The 14,404-nt window shown below is 37.5% G+C and overlaps 1 protein-coding gene across 4 annotated transcripts in view; it reads left to right on the forward strand.

Moving 5' to 3' along the window:
- The window catches only part of kmt2a (lysine (K)-specific methyltransferase 2A), a 194,021-nt gene that overhangs the window by 164,739 nt on the left and 14,878 nt on the right, over positions 1–14,404 (forward strand). For 2 of the 4 annotated variants that reach the window (XM_063038155.1, XM_063038157.1), the window contains exons 30-34: positions 614–781; positions 5,447–5,521; positions 6,629–6,803; positions 12,273–12,380; positions 13,281–13,364. In XM_063038155.1, the coding sequence (XP_062894225.1) occupies positions 614–781; positions 5,447–5,521; positions 6,629–6,803; positions 12,273–12,380; positions 13,281–13,364 (610 nt within the window). Of the gene's footprint in view, positions 1–613; positions 782–5,446; positions 5,522–6,628; positions 6,804–8,119; positions 8,220–12,272; positions 12,381–13,280; positions 13,365–14,404 lie in introns of those variants that run through there. The other 2 variants (XR_010016608.1, XM_063038156.1) reach the window with 2 other exon arrangements.

The following is a 14,404-nucleotide window of genomic DNA, read 5'->3' on the forward strand; positions in this document are numbered from 1 at the left end:
TATTCCTTGGAGCATAGAAGGTTGAGGGGGGACTTGATAGAGGTATTTAAAATTATGAGGGGGATAGATAGAGTTGACGTGGATAGGCTTTTTCCATTGAGAGTGGGGGAGATTCAAACAAGAGGACATGAGTTGAGAGTTAAAGGGCAAAAGTTTAGGGGTAACATGGGGGGAGCTTCTTTACTCAGAGAGTGGTAGCTGTGTGGAACGAGCTTCCAGTAGAAGTGGTAGAGGCAGGTTCGATGTTGTCATTTAAAGAAAAATTGAATAGGTATATGGACAGGAAAGGAATGGAGGGTTATGGGCTGAGTGCAGGTCGGTGGAATGAGGTGAGAGTAAGCGTTCGACACAGATTAGAAGGACTGAGATGGCCTGTTTCCGTGCTGTAATTGTTATATGGTTATATGTTCTATAATTCGGCATTTTCACTAATCCAGCACTCCTCAGGTACCAATGGTGCCAGATAAGTGAAGGTCGACCTGTACTTTCCAGCAAGTTCTTCAATTCCTTCCATCCATATTAAGTTTTAGTAATTTAGTAATGGAGCCTGGCTCAGATATTTGAAAGCCAGAAATAACATTTTTACTGCTAATCTTTGTTCTTTTTCCATTAGAATCTAAAAGTTCAGATGATGATGACACCTTCACTTCTCCACTACTTGCTTTGCTTGAGCAAGAAGAAAAGAGAAGAGAGATCAGGAGTGAGAGGAAATCTAAGAAAGGCCTCCTATTTCAAATCACAAGTGATGATGGGTTTCAGATCCAGTGTGATAACATTGAAGGTAGATCCAGTTTACTGAGCATGCATATTGAAATGAGGGCTTTGTTCCTAAGGACAAGAAAGTAATCCATATCAAAGTGATAAGCAATATGAGTGCTGATTTGTATCTGTAATTCTTCATTTTTTAAATTATGATCGCAGTTATGCTACCAAGGACAAAGAAATCTTTGCATTTCCAAATGCCTCCTCATAATTAGTTGAGACTGACAATAAAAATTATCCAGAGCAAAATACTGGGTAGTTCTGATCACAATTATTGCATGGCTTTTTAAAGAACTTTCATACGTAAATTTGAGGCTTATACTTAAAATTAAAGTTTAATTGAGGAGGAATTTGTAAAGCCTTTTGAGAGAAATGGTCTTCTTTCTTTTTTAAATCTTTTTATTAAATAAGTATACAAAAAGGTAAGCCATATAGACACTAATACACTGTTAGAATATAATAAAATTACAGAAGATATTAATACAAAAAAAATACTACAGACAATGTAATTTAAACATAACATACCAAGGTAACATAATAGTATACTAATTTTTATATATATATCAATAGAGAAAAGGAAAAAAAACCCCAAAAAAAAACCCACCGTGCAACTAACTAAAAGCAAAGCAAAGCAATGGGCTAACTTGAAACCAAACAGAGTTAAACTTAAAATCACGTCCTCAATCCCGACCTTCATTAAAAACAGTAAAAAAAAAACAAGAAGGGTATATATTACATTAAATGAAAATATTGAATAAAAGATCTCCAAGTCTGTTCAAATTTAAATGAGGAGTCATAAAGATTGCTTCTAATTTTCTCCAGATTCAAGCATAATATCGTCTGAGAAAACCAAAAAAAGGTAGTTGGAGCATTAAGCTCTTTCCAATGTTGTAAGATACATCTTTTCGCCATTAAAGTAAGAAATGCAATCATTCTACGGGCTGAAGGGGAGAGATTACTGGAAATTTTAGGTAGTCCAAAGATAGCAGTAATAGGGTGAGGAGAGATATCTATATTCAATACCTTAGAGATAATATTAAAAATGTCTCTCCAAAAAGTTTCCAAAGTAGGGCAAGACCAAAACATATGAGTTAAAGAGGCTATCTGCCCCGGACATCTATCACAAAAAGGATTAATGAGAATAAAAGCGCGCTAACTTATCTTTGGACATATGTGCTCTATGAACAACTTTAAATTGAATTAGGGAATGTTTAGCACAGATAGAGGAAGTATTGACTAATTGTAAAATCTGCCCCCAGTCATCCACGGAAATGGTAAACCCCAATTCCTGTTCCCAATCTACCCTAATCTTATCAAATGGAGCTTTCCTAAGTTTCATAATAATATTATAAATCATAGCCGATGCACCTTTCTGACATGGATTAAGGTTGATTATAGTATCTAAAATGTATGTAGGAGGAAGCATTGGAAAGGAAGAAAGTATAGTACTTAGGAAATTTCTAACTTGTAGATATCTAAAAAAATGTATTCTTGATAAGTTATATTTATTAGATAATTGTTCAAAAGACATAAGGGAACCATCTAAAAATAAATCCAAAAACCGTGAAATACCCTTAGTCTTCCAAGTTTGAAAAGCACGATCCGTAAAAGAGGGAGAAAAAAATGTTACCTAAAATAGGAATCGCTAACCCAAATTGATCAAAAAATTTTCTGAATTGAAACCAAATACGCAAGGTATATTTAACTATCGGGTTAGACACCTGTTTAAGGCGTTTCCAATCAAAAGGAAGAGAGGAACCTAAAATAGAGCCAAGTGTAAAACCCTGAACAGATTGTAATTCCAATACTACCCATTTAGGAATGGATAGTATATCCTGGTCCAGTAACCAGAATTTCATATGTCGAATATTAATTGCCCAATAATAAAATCTAAAGTTAGGTAATGCTAAGCCTCCATCTCTCTTAGCTTTCTGTAAATGTATTTTACCCAGTCTCGGGTTTTTATTCTGCCAAATAAATGAAGAAATTTTAGAGTCAACTTTGTCAAAAAAAGATTTTGGAACAAAGATTGGTAATGCCTGAAATATATATAAAAATTTTGGCAAAAAAAAATCTTAACTGCATTAATACGACCAATCAAAGTTAAATATAAAGGAAACCATTTAGATGAAAGTTGAGTAATATGGTCTATTAATGGTAAAAAGTTAGTCTTAAATAAATCTTTGTATTTACAAGTAATTTTAATCCCAAGATATGAAAAATAATTATTAATCAATTTAAATGGAAATTTATAATATAAGGGAAGTTGTTTATTAATCGGAAAGAGTTCACTCTTACTAAGATTTAATTTATAACCTGAAAAAAGACTAAATTGTGCTAATAACTCTAAAACAGCCAGGATGGATTTTTGAGGATTAGAAATATATAAAAGTAAATCATCAGCATAGAGTGATAATTTATGGGACTTTAAGCCCCGAGTTATCCCAGTAATATTTGGAGATTCTCGAATGGCAATTGCAAGAGGTTCTAATGCAATATCAAATAATAAGGGACTAAGAGGACAACCTTGTCGAGTACCTCGAAAAAGAGGGAAAAAAGGTGAACTTAAAGAGTTAGTATGGACCGAGGCCACAGGAGAATAATATAAGAGTTTAATCCAGGATATAAATTTCGAGCTAAAATTAAACATTTCAAGCACCTTAAATAAATAAGGCCATTCTACTCTATCAAAAGCTTTCTCGGCATCTAAAGAGATAACACATTCAGGAACATTTTGTGAGGGAGTATAAACGATATTTAACAGTGTACGAATATTATAAAAAGAGTAACGACCTTTAATAAAACCCGTTTGGTCTTCCGAAATAATAGAGGGAAGTACTTTTTCTAACCTATTTGCTAATAACTTAGAAAAAACTTTAGAATCAACATTTAATAAAGATATTGGTCTATAAGATGCACATTGAGCAGGATCTTTATCCTTCTTTAATATTAAAGAAATTGACGCTCTATTAAAAGATTCAGGAAGTTTACCAAGTTTCAATGAAGCCTCAAAAACCCTACAGAGCCAAGGGATTAATGAAGGAGCAAAACATTTATAAAATTCTACGGTAAACCCATCAGGGCCAGGAGCTTTCCCCAAATTCATAGAGAAAATAACATTCTTAATCTCATCCATGGTAATGGGAGTATCTACCATAGAAGCCATATCCTGTGAAATCTCAGGGAAGTCTAAATTATCTAAAAAATCATTCATATATTTAGAATCTCGAGGAGACTCTGATTGATATAAGGAAGAGTAAAAATCACAGAAGGTTTGATTAATCCCCACATGATCAAGTATCAGTCGATCATTTTGGTTATAAATCTGATTAATTTGAGATTTAGCATAATTAGACTTCAATTGATTAGCCAACAGTTTGCCAATTTTGTCACTGTGTACATAAAATTCACTTCTTGTTTTCTTTAATTGGTTTACAATCGAGGACGAGAGTAATAAACTGTGTTCCATTTGAAGTTCAGTTCTTTGTTTATATAACTCCTCAGAAGGAGCTATAACATATTTCTTATCAATTTCCTTAATCTTGTCCACAATTACCAACTCCTCCTGCTTCTGCTTCTTCCTCAAAGCAGCAGAATACGAGATAATCTGACCACGAATATAAGCTTTAAAAGTGTCCCAAAGAGTGTTAACAGAAATATCCTCTGTATGGTTAATTGTAAAAAAAAGATCAATCTGTTCATTCATAAAGTTAACAAAGTCCGAGTCCTGAAGCAACAGCGAATTAAAACGCCATTGTCTATTATTTTGTATATTGGCCAGAATTTTAATAGAAAGCTTAAGTGGAGCATGATCCGAAATGGTTATAGAATCATAATCACATTTAATCACTGAGGAAATAAGACGAGAATCAATAAAGAAATAATCAATTCTTGAATAGGAATGATGAACATGTGAAAAAAAAGAAAAAGAAATGGTCTTCAATACAAGTGAAACATTCAGTGAGGCAGTGCAATAAAGATTTGAAGTTGCTGGACAAGGTTTTTGACTAGGGTTAAAATAGTGATCCCCCAGTTTACTTGGCACACTGCAGTTGTTTAGACTCTATTCCCTAAAAAATCAAAATACATCAAGCAGTTTTCTTAATTTACTCGATCCCAATGGTTTTAATACCCAGTTCACAGTTCAGTTGATTGTACTTTGGTGATTGTGGATTTGAACTAATGGACAAATGAATCTTTTGTGTTTTGTGTGAAATGTTGAAGACCTTCAGTTGCTCTTATAGGTGGAGGCTAAAGATCCTGTGGCAATATTTGATCGAGAGGAGTTGAATTCTGCCAGTTTAATTCACCCTCAGACTGCATTCTATAACCAATAATCTAGTGATAAGCATTGCTGAGATGTTACTTTCTACCTGTTGACAGTTGATTTATCTGTGTTGCCCTTAGTAGACTATGGGGCACATTAGAATATCCTGAGATCATGAAACTCACAACTTAAATGCAAGTTGTCTTCTAATCTTATCAACATCGATAGTGTGTAGCACCCTTTCTGGGTTTCCAATTTGGAGAAAATGTAATCAAACCATGAGTTTGATTAAGTTTGTTTTCATTTAGCAAGTGGTATTATGGATCTATGTAATAGGAAACTGAATTTTGTTGTAATGATGGGGAAAAATAATCAGCCCAGCTTGTTTGCTTCTGATTGTTAACATTTATTTTGTAGAAGGTTGGAAGGTGTTAACAGATAAAGTGCAGGAAGCTCGAACAAATGCCCGTCTGAAGCACATATCATTTTCTGGTAAGGAACATTTACTGCAAAAGGAATTCCATCTTTAAGGTGGTGAATTAAAAAATGTATGCTTTATGCTTGGGCACATCAAATCTACCCTACAGAGCAGAAAAAATAGCCAGTGCATTCTAGTTCTTATTAAATGTTATCCCATCTACAATGACTTGACTGCCTGACATGGTAGGTACTTGGTACATAGACTCTGCAGATGGAGCATTGCTTTAAGGAAGGTGGGCAGTCAGTTTGCATCCTAATGCCAAAGGCTTCAAGAGCTATTGTGCTCATCCATTAATTGACAACATGAGTGAAAATTGGGATTTTAAAGTACAGTGTCATAATGTGCAATTTGTTAAAAGCTTGCTCTTCAGGCTTTAACACTATTCATGGTGCTTCTGGTATTTTTTGCACAAATCGCATTTACCCTTCCGTATTTAAATCCCAATTTTTCTTTCTTCAATTGTTCGGCATCCAGCTGCGTGCATGGTGTTGCTTTGGTGAGGATCACGTTTCTATGAATGATTTTTGCTTGAACTAGACAAAGGACGAGGTGATTCAGTTCCTTGAGCTTGTTCCAATATTCTGTTTGATCACTATTGATCTGTATGTGAATCCCACCTTTCTGCTGTCGTTCTGTCACTTTAATCTCAAGTCTTGAAAATTTCAATCATCTGCTTCCCATTCTCCCATTGCCTCCTCTCCCAACCCAGCACAGATAGCTTTTTTAGGCAGAGGTTTTCTTATTTTAAGTTATGTGGATAAATGTTTCCTCTGTCACTCAGCCAAGACCAAGCTGTCATTTACTTCTGGTCTCTAACCAGAGGAAATATTTTCTTTCCACTTTCACTATAATCTTAATTGATCATCTGTTGAATCTCAATCAAATCACCCTTTAATCTTCTATTGATCAGAACGCTTTTCATAACTAAATTTCAATTGTGCTTTCTGTTGATATTCTCTTATTTCACTAGAATTAGCATAATAGAAATGGGCAGATTGAATTGTTGTTTAGACTAATTGAGTTCTAACTAGTGCAGTCTGATTGCAGAGCCAGAACTTTAAGATCTCAGGCTGGTTATATGCATGCTTCAGTTTATGCTTTTGCTTTTCGATTTTCAGCGGTAAATGGCCTAAAAATGCTGGGCATTTCCCATGATGCAGTGGTATTCCTAATTGAGCAGCTTTACGGAGCAAAACGTTGCAAGAATTACAGCTTCAAGTTCCATAAACACCAAGAAGTAGATGAACTTCCTGTCAATCCACATGGTTCAGCAAGGGCTGAAATACACCAAAGGTAAATCTCAGGCAGAAGCTTACACTCAGTGGCCACTTTATTAGGTACACCTGTGCATCTCATTAATACAAATATCTAATCAGCCAATCATGTGGTACCAACGCAATGCCGACATGGTCAAGAGGTTCAGTTGTTAGTCAGACCAACCATCAGAATGGGGAAGAAATGTGATCTAAGTGACTTTGACAGTTGGTGCCTAACAGGCTGGTTCGACTATCTCAGAAACTGCTGATCTCCCAGGATTTTCAAGCACAGCATTTTTTAGAGTTTACAGAGTATGGTAGGAGAAACAAAAAAATATCTGGTGAACAGCAGTTCTGTGGATGAAAACACCTTGTTAATGAGAGAAGTCAGAGGAGAATGGCCAGACTGGTTCAAGCTGACAGGAAGGTGACAGTAACTCAAATAAGTACATGTTACAACAGTGGTGTGCAGAAGAGCATCTTTGAAAGCACAATGCATCGAACTTTGTAGTGGATGGGCTACAGCAGCAGAAGACCATGAACATGCACTCAGTGGCCACTTTATTAGGTACCTCCTGTGCCTAATATAGTGGCCACTGAGTGTATATTTCTGCTGCTCACTATTGCCATGGGCTTACTACAGATAGCAACGTTAATGCACATTTCATTGGAGTATCAAGGCATTAGATGTAGCATGTTGGTGACAAGGATTTTTTACTAGAATGTACTGGAAGGATTTTCAACTGTTGTTTTGCTTTCAAACCTTTTTTTTCTCTTTTTCTTGGAAGAAAAAGGAAATTCATGGCATCAGTAGCCTGAACCTGGATTTTGTTCTAAAATGAAGAAACAGATAAAGTTTAATCACCAAGGTTGAAAAAATGCAAGTTGGGGTACATTGAGAGCGTATTATGTCAGTCCTGTGTTTGTATACTTTACAAGATAGAAGGTAGTAATGGATACCCTCCCCCACTGCATGCATACATACTCCCTTTCAGCTTCACCCCTCTGGAGGCTCTTGCTGGGATCTGCTTCTGAGAATGTACACCTTTTCAATGGTGGGTAGAATAATGACTGTTTTGAGGAGCTGAGCTGTTAATTTCAATACTGCGAATTTGTGCTTCATAATGTAACACCATGAAAGGTGATGATATAGCTCAATAATATCATTAAGTGATCTGTAAACTATATTTGGGAATGCCTGTTTCTTTTTGAAAGGTGAAAATTTGTCAACACAAATTTTGTAGATGCTGGCAATCCAAAGCAACATACACAAAATGCTGGAAGAAAGTTCAAAGTACATTTATTATCAAAGTATGTATACTATATACAACCTTGAGATTTGTCTTCTTGCAGGCAGCCACAAAACAAAGAAACCCAATAGGACCCATTAAATAAAGAAGGCCGTCAAACACCAAATGTGCAGGAGAAAAACCAAATCGTGCAAACAATAAAAGTAAGCACTCAGCAGGTCAGGCAGCATCCATGGAAATGAACAAACAGTTGACATCTTGGGCCTAGAACCTTCTGGACTGAAGAGGAAGGGGGAAGATGCCAGAATAAAAAGGAGGTGGGAGGGGAAGGAGGATAGCTTAAAGGTGATAAGTGAAGGCAGGTGAGTGGGATATATCGAGGGCTAGAGAGGAAGGAATCTTGATAGGAGAGGAGAATGGACCATAGGAGGAGGGGCATCAGGGTGGTGATGGGCAGGTGAGGAGAAGAGATAAGATGCCAAAGTGGGGAATAGAGGGGTGGAGCATTTTTTTTTTACCAGAAGTAGAAATTGATATTCACGCTATCAGGTTGGAGGCTACCCAGATGGAATATGAGGTGTGCTTCTCCACCCTGAGGGTGGCCTTATCACAGGACAAGAGAAGGTCATGGACCGAAATGTCGGAATGGGGATGGAGGTTGGAATTAAAATGTTTGGTTAGCCACCGGGAAGTTCTGCTTTTGACGGAGCAGAGTTGCTTAATGAAGTGACCCCCCAATTTCCGAAGGGTTTCACCAATGTAGTGGTGCCGCATCAGGAGCACTGGATACAATAGGTGACCCCAGAGGATTAACTGTGAAGTGTGGCCTCATCTGGAAGGACTATTTAGGGCCCCGAATGAAGGTGATGGAGGAGATGAATGGGCATGTGTAGCACTTTGGCCACTTGCAGGGATAAGTCCCGGAAGAGAGATTAGTGGAAAGGGATGAATGGACAAGGGAATCATTGAGGGAGTGTGAGGGGGATCTAAAGATGTGTTTGGTGGTAGGATCCCTTTGGAGATGGCAAAGGTTGCAGAGAATGAGTTGTTGGATACAGGGGCTCATGGGTTGGTAGATAAGGATGGGGGATTTGTGAAAAGGTGAAAACATGTTTCAACACCTAATGTTTGAATTAGCATGCAGTTTCTGGACTTCTGTAAGTGTAGGACTCGATGGATTAGATGCAATGTTCATGAAGTTTTATATGTAGACTCTCTACTTCCATTTAAAGTATAAAATATGCTGGCTGAATGTCATCCATAATTCAGGCTCGTTTGTATGGGTGAGGAAATGCATTAATTCTCAGAAGAAGGTCCTGGTGGAAGAGCTCCAGAGGGATAGATTGGTGGAGATGTCCAATGCACACTATGAGCAGCAAATCTATTTTCATCTCCTGTTCCCTTCTGTACACCCACTTTTCCCTCTTCAGTGCCCCAGCATAGTGGTAGTCAAGTATTTCCTTTTTCTGACGACTCCTGAAAGGTCAAGTAAAAAAACAAACTTTTGGTCTTTTGAAATTCTTTGAGGATTTTCAGAATAAATGTGGAAGGTTTTGGGTTGTCTTAAAGTATCCCAGAAAGTCTTGATAATGGGTTTCAAAAGTATTTTTCAAACCTGATGCAGAAACAACAGCGTGCAGCAGTATACCGTAAACTACTCCCCATTTGATACTTACATAGCTCCAGTGAGACAATATTTATCTAATTGCTGTAGTGCTTCCACAATGACAATGCCCAATTTAAGCAGCAATCACTTTGATTCTGTAGGTGCCCATCAAAGTCTGAACTTTAACTCCATCATGGAGTTTTACACTAAATATGTTTTGCAATTTTGACTCCCTATGTACCTTTTTTGTTTTATTTAATGTGTACATTTATTTATTTAATGTGTACAGTGTACAGTGAAACAATATTACAAAAAATAAGAGACATCTTGGGAATCAAAGTTGGCGGTGAAAACATCAATAATTTCAGATATGCAGATGATACTGTGTTAATTGCAAATACGGAGGAAGAACTACAAAACTTATTTGATATAATTGTTGAAGAAAGTGCAAAAATGGGCTTATCTTTCAATTGCAAAAAGTCAGAATATATGGGATATCCAGAAAGAAGGAAAATCCTATCTACAGGCTGAGAATAAATGGGGAAGACATAAGACAAGTACAGAACTTTTGCTACTTAGGAAGCTGGGTGACATCAGATGGCAGGTGTGACTTGGACATTAAAAGAAGAATAGAGATGGCAAAAGACACCTTTACAAGAATGAAGAGTATACTGACCAATACTAAACTAGGCATGACAACCCGCCTCAGAGTACTGAAATGTTACATTTATCCAGTTACGTTATAGAAACATAGAAAATAGGTGCAGGAGTAGGCCATTTGGCCCTCGAGCCTGCACCGCCATTTTTTATGATCATGGCTGATCATCCAACTCAGAACCCTGCACCAGCCTTCCCTCCATACCCCCTGATCCCCGTAGCCACAAGGGCCATATCTAACTCCCTCTTAAATATAGCCAATGAACTGGCCTCAACTGTTTCCTGTGGCAGAGAATTCCACAGATTCACCACTCTCTGTGTGAAGAAGTTTTTCCTAATCTCAGTCCTAGAAGGCTTCCCCCTTATCCTCAAACTGTGACCCCTCGTTCTGGACTTCCCCAACATCGAGAACAATCCCCCTGCATCTAGCCTGTCCAATCCCTTTAGGATTTTATATGTTTCAATCAGATCCCCCCTCAATCTTCTAAATTCCAATGAGTACAAGCCTAGTTCATCCAGTCTTTCTTCATATGAAAGTCCTGCCATCCCAGGAATCAATCTGGTGAACCTTCTTTGTACTCCCTCTATGGCAAGGATGTCTTTCCTCAGATTAGGGGACCAAAACTGCACACAATACTCCAGGTGTGGTCTCACCAAGGCCTTGTACAACTGCAGTAGTACCTCCCTGCTCCTGTACTCGAATCCTCTCGCTATAAATGCCAGCATACCATTCGCCTTTTTCACCGCCTGCTGTACCTACATGCCCACTTTCAATGACTGGTGTATAATGACACCCAGGTCTCGTTGCACCTCCCCTTTTCCTAATCGGCCACCATTCAGATAATAATCTGTTTTCCTATTTTTGCCACCAAAGTGGATAACTTCACATTTATCCACATTAAATTGCATCTGCCATGAATTTGCCCACTCACCCAACCTATCCAAGTCACCCTGCATCCTCTTAGCATCCTCCTCACAGCTAACACTGCCGCCCAGCTTCGTGTCATCCACAAACTTGGAGATGCTGCATTTAATTCCCTCATCCAAGTCATTAATATATATTGTAAACAACTGGGGTCCCAGCACTGAGCCTTGCGGTACCCCACTAGTCACCGCCTGCCATTCTGAAAAGGTCCCGTTTATTCCCACTCTTTGTTTCCTGTCTGCTAACCAATTCTCTCTCCACATCAATACCTTGCCCCCAATACCGTGTGCTTTAAGTTTGCACACTAATCTCCTGTGTGGGACCTTGTCAAAAGCCTTTTGAAAATCCAAATATACCACATCCACTGGTTCTCCCCTATCCACTCTACTGGTTACATCCTCAAAAAATTCTATGAGATTCGTCAGACATGATTTTCCTTTCACAAATCCATGCTGACTTTGTCAGATGATTTCACCGCTTTCCAAATGTGCTGTTATCACATCTTTGATAACTGACTCCAGCAGTTTCCCCACCACCGACTTATATGGCTCAGAATGTTGGACAATATCTAGTAACATGAGGAAATGAATTGTAGCAGCAGAGATGTGGTTTTTGAGGAGGATGCAAAGAATATCATGGACGAAACGAATATCTAACGAGGATGTAATGAACAGAGCAAACGCAAAAAGAGAAATAATGTATGAGATCATGAAACGGCAATGTAACTTCATTGGACATGTGATTAGGAAAGAGGAGTTAGAATGCACGGTAATTATGGGAAAGATTGAAGGGAAGAAAGCAAGAGGAAGACAAAGACAAATGATGATGGAGACAGCAGCCAGAGAACTGGAAACGAATACCAATGAATTGATCCATTGACCCGAAACAGGAGTGTGTGGGCCATGGCAGTCAAAGCTCAAACTGGGCACGGCACCTGATGGTGATGATGATGATGATGTACCTTTTTAGCACTGAGAGCATCAGAGGTATCACCTATATGGAAGAGAAAAGTGGTGTTTTGAAATTGTCTCAAAGGAGCTCACACATTGTTTTGATTTATTTGCACAGGAAGTCAGCATTTGACATGTTCAATTTTTTGGCTTCAAAACATCGGCAGCCACCAGATTATTGTCCCAATGAGGAAGAGGAAGAGGAGGTGCAGCTAAAATCAGCACGGTGGGTTAAGTCAAACATGCACATAATGCATTTGTATGTGACATTTTGGTGGATACTATGTATTCTTCACAGATAGGGAAAGTTAAAAATCTCAAATGCAAAATAGTAGAAATACTTGGTAAGTTGGATGGCACCTTTGAAGAAATAAAGTGTTGATATAAAGCTACAATGTGAATGTAGACAATTGTCATCAGCGTCTAACTGATAAATACACTTTTTAGTGTAAATATTAAGGGATTTTTTTTAGGATTTTTAAATAGAACATTTGTTGAAGAACAATAAACAATTTATTCATATGGACTCACAATAAACAATTTATTCATATGGACTCACCAAATAACCAAAGCAAACTAATTGGATGGTAAGCTGATATAGCTTGCAACTCATTTGCACTACCTCAGAGAATTTATTCAATATACAAGTACTCCTGTGAACAGTGTGACAGTTAGCATAATGATGAGACATGCAAGGTCGCTTAATAATTAGTTTAAGCAGCTAAACTTCTTCACATGAAGAACAATGGCATTTCATATGAGTGGGTATATTTTTGACTGAAGTTCAAAAACCAATGCTGGACGTGTTAGAATTAATTCTTCTGTTATCTAAAGGCAGGTATGAATAAAGTTTATCATTAACATGTACCTAAAATATGCTAGTTACAAAAGTATTCCCTGTAATTTGCTTGTATCAGAAGTTGATTATGGAGTTGAAAAAAAAGTATATTCAAAGTGGTTTCAGAAACTAAATTATTGGAAAAGTTGAATCAATCAAAAGGATGGTAAAATAAGGTGATCGCAACTTTAGTTTTTCCCCAATAAATAAATACAGTATTCCTAAGTGTTGTACATTATATGAACCAACTCTGATTGTGGGCTAACATCTCTTTCTTTGAACGTACAGACGGGCAACCAGCATGGACCTTCCTATGGCCATGCGATTCCGGCATTTGAAAAAGACATCAAAGGAGGCTGTTGGTGTCTACCGGTAAGGGGAAAATATATTTCTACATACTTCCCTCAGTTTATGTTAAAACTTTAAGCCGTTATTAAGATGGTGATTATTAGTTATGTTAATGTAACTTTTAACAATAATTTGCTGTTTCTGGGTTCCTAATGTGCTGACTAAAGTTATCTTCGATCCCTACTGGCCACATGTGAAGAAGGTCGTGTTAAATTTTCGACAAATCTTATAAACTTTAGGAAACAGCTTACTCACTAGCCTTAAAAGTTTCTCATTCCATGCAGAAGTACAACTCGAGAGCCCATGGTGTCTTACTACAAATAGTGTGAAAAGCTTAAGAGCTTTTGTTGCATTTAATTATCCAAATATGTTGCATTTTATGCATCGCACAGAAATCAACACTGCATGAGTAAACTTTGATGCATATTCTATATGAAATGAACTGTCTGAATGGCATGCAAGCAAAAGCTTTCCATTATATTTTGGTACATGTTATTTAAATACCAATTGACAGTATATTCAGAATCAATCATTATATGGGGAGTATTGTCTACCTAAGGACTTTTTTTACTAGTTACCTAGAACATAGAAATCTACAGCGCATTACAGGCCCTTCAGCCCACAATTTTGTGCTGACCATGTACCTAGAATTACCCTACCACATAGCCCTTTTATTTTGCTAAGCTTCATGTACCTATCTAAGAGTCTCTTAAAAGAGCCTATTGTATACACCTCCGCCACCAACACTGGCCATGTATTCCACGCACCCACCATTCTCTCTGTGAAAAACTTACCCCTGACATTCCCTCTGTATCTACTTCCACGCCCTTCAAAACTATGCTCCCTCGTGTTTTGATCTGTCAACATTTATAGGGTATGACTGGAAACTGCTGAAGTTACTGATTCATTTAGACTTCCTTAACAGTTAGCATAGATTTATATACCATCTTCTGTGTTTAAACTCCCACTGGAAGAGGGGGAAAAAGAGACAAGCTTATTAGAAGTCCCCATCAAAGAGAGAAGATACAGGAATATAGAAAAGAACCTAAGTGAAAGGCTACAAG

Source organism: Mobula hypostoma, chromosome X2 (genome assembly GCF_963921235.1).
Source record: "Mobula hypostoma chromosome X2, sMobHyp1.1, whole genome shotgun sequence".
Taxonomy (NCBI): domain Eukaryota; kingdom Metazoa; phylum Chordata; class Chondrichthyes; order Myliobatiformes; family Myliobatidae; genus Mobula; species Mobula hypostoma.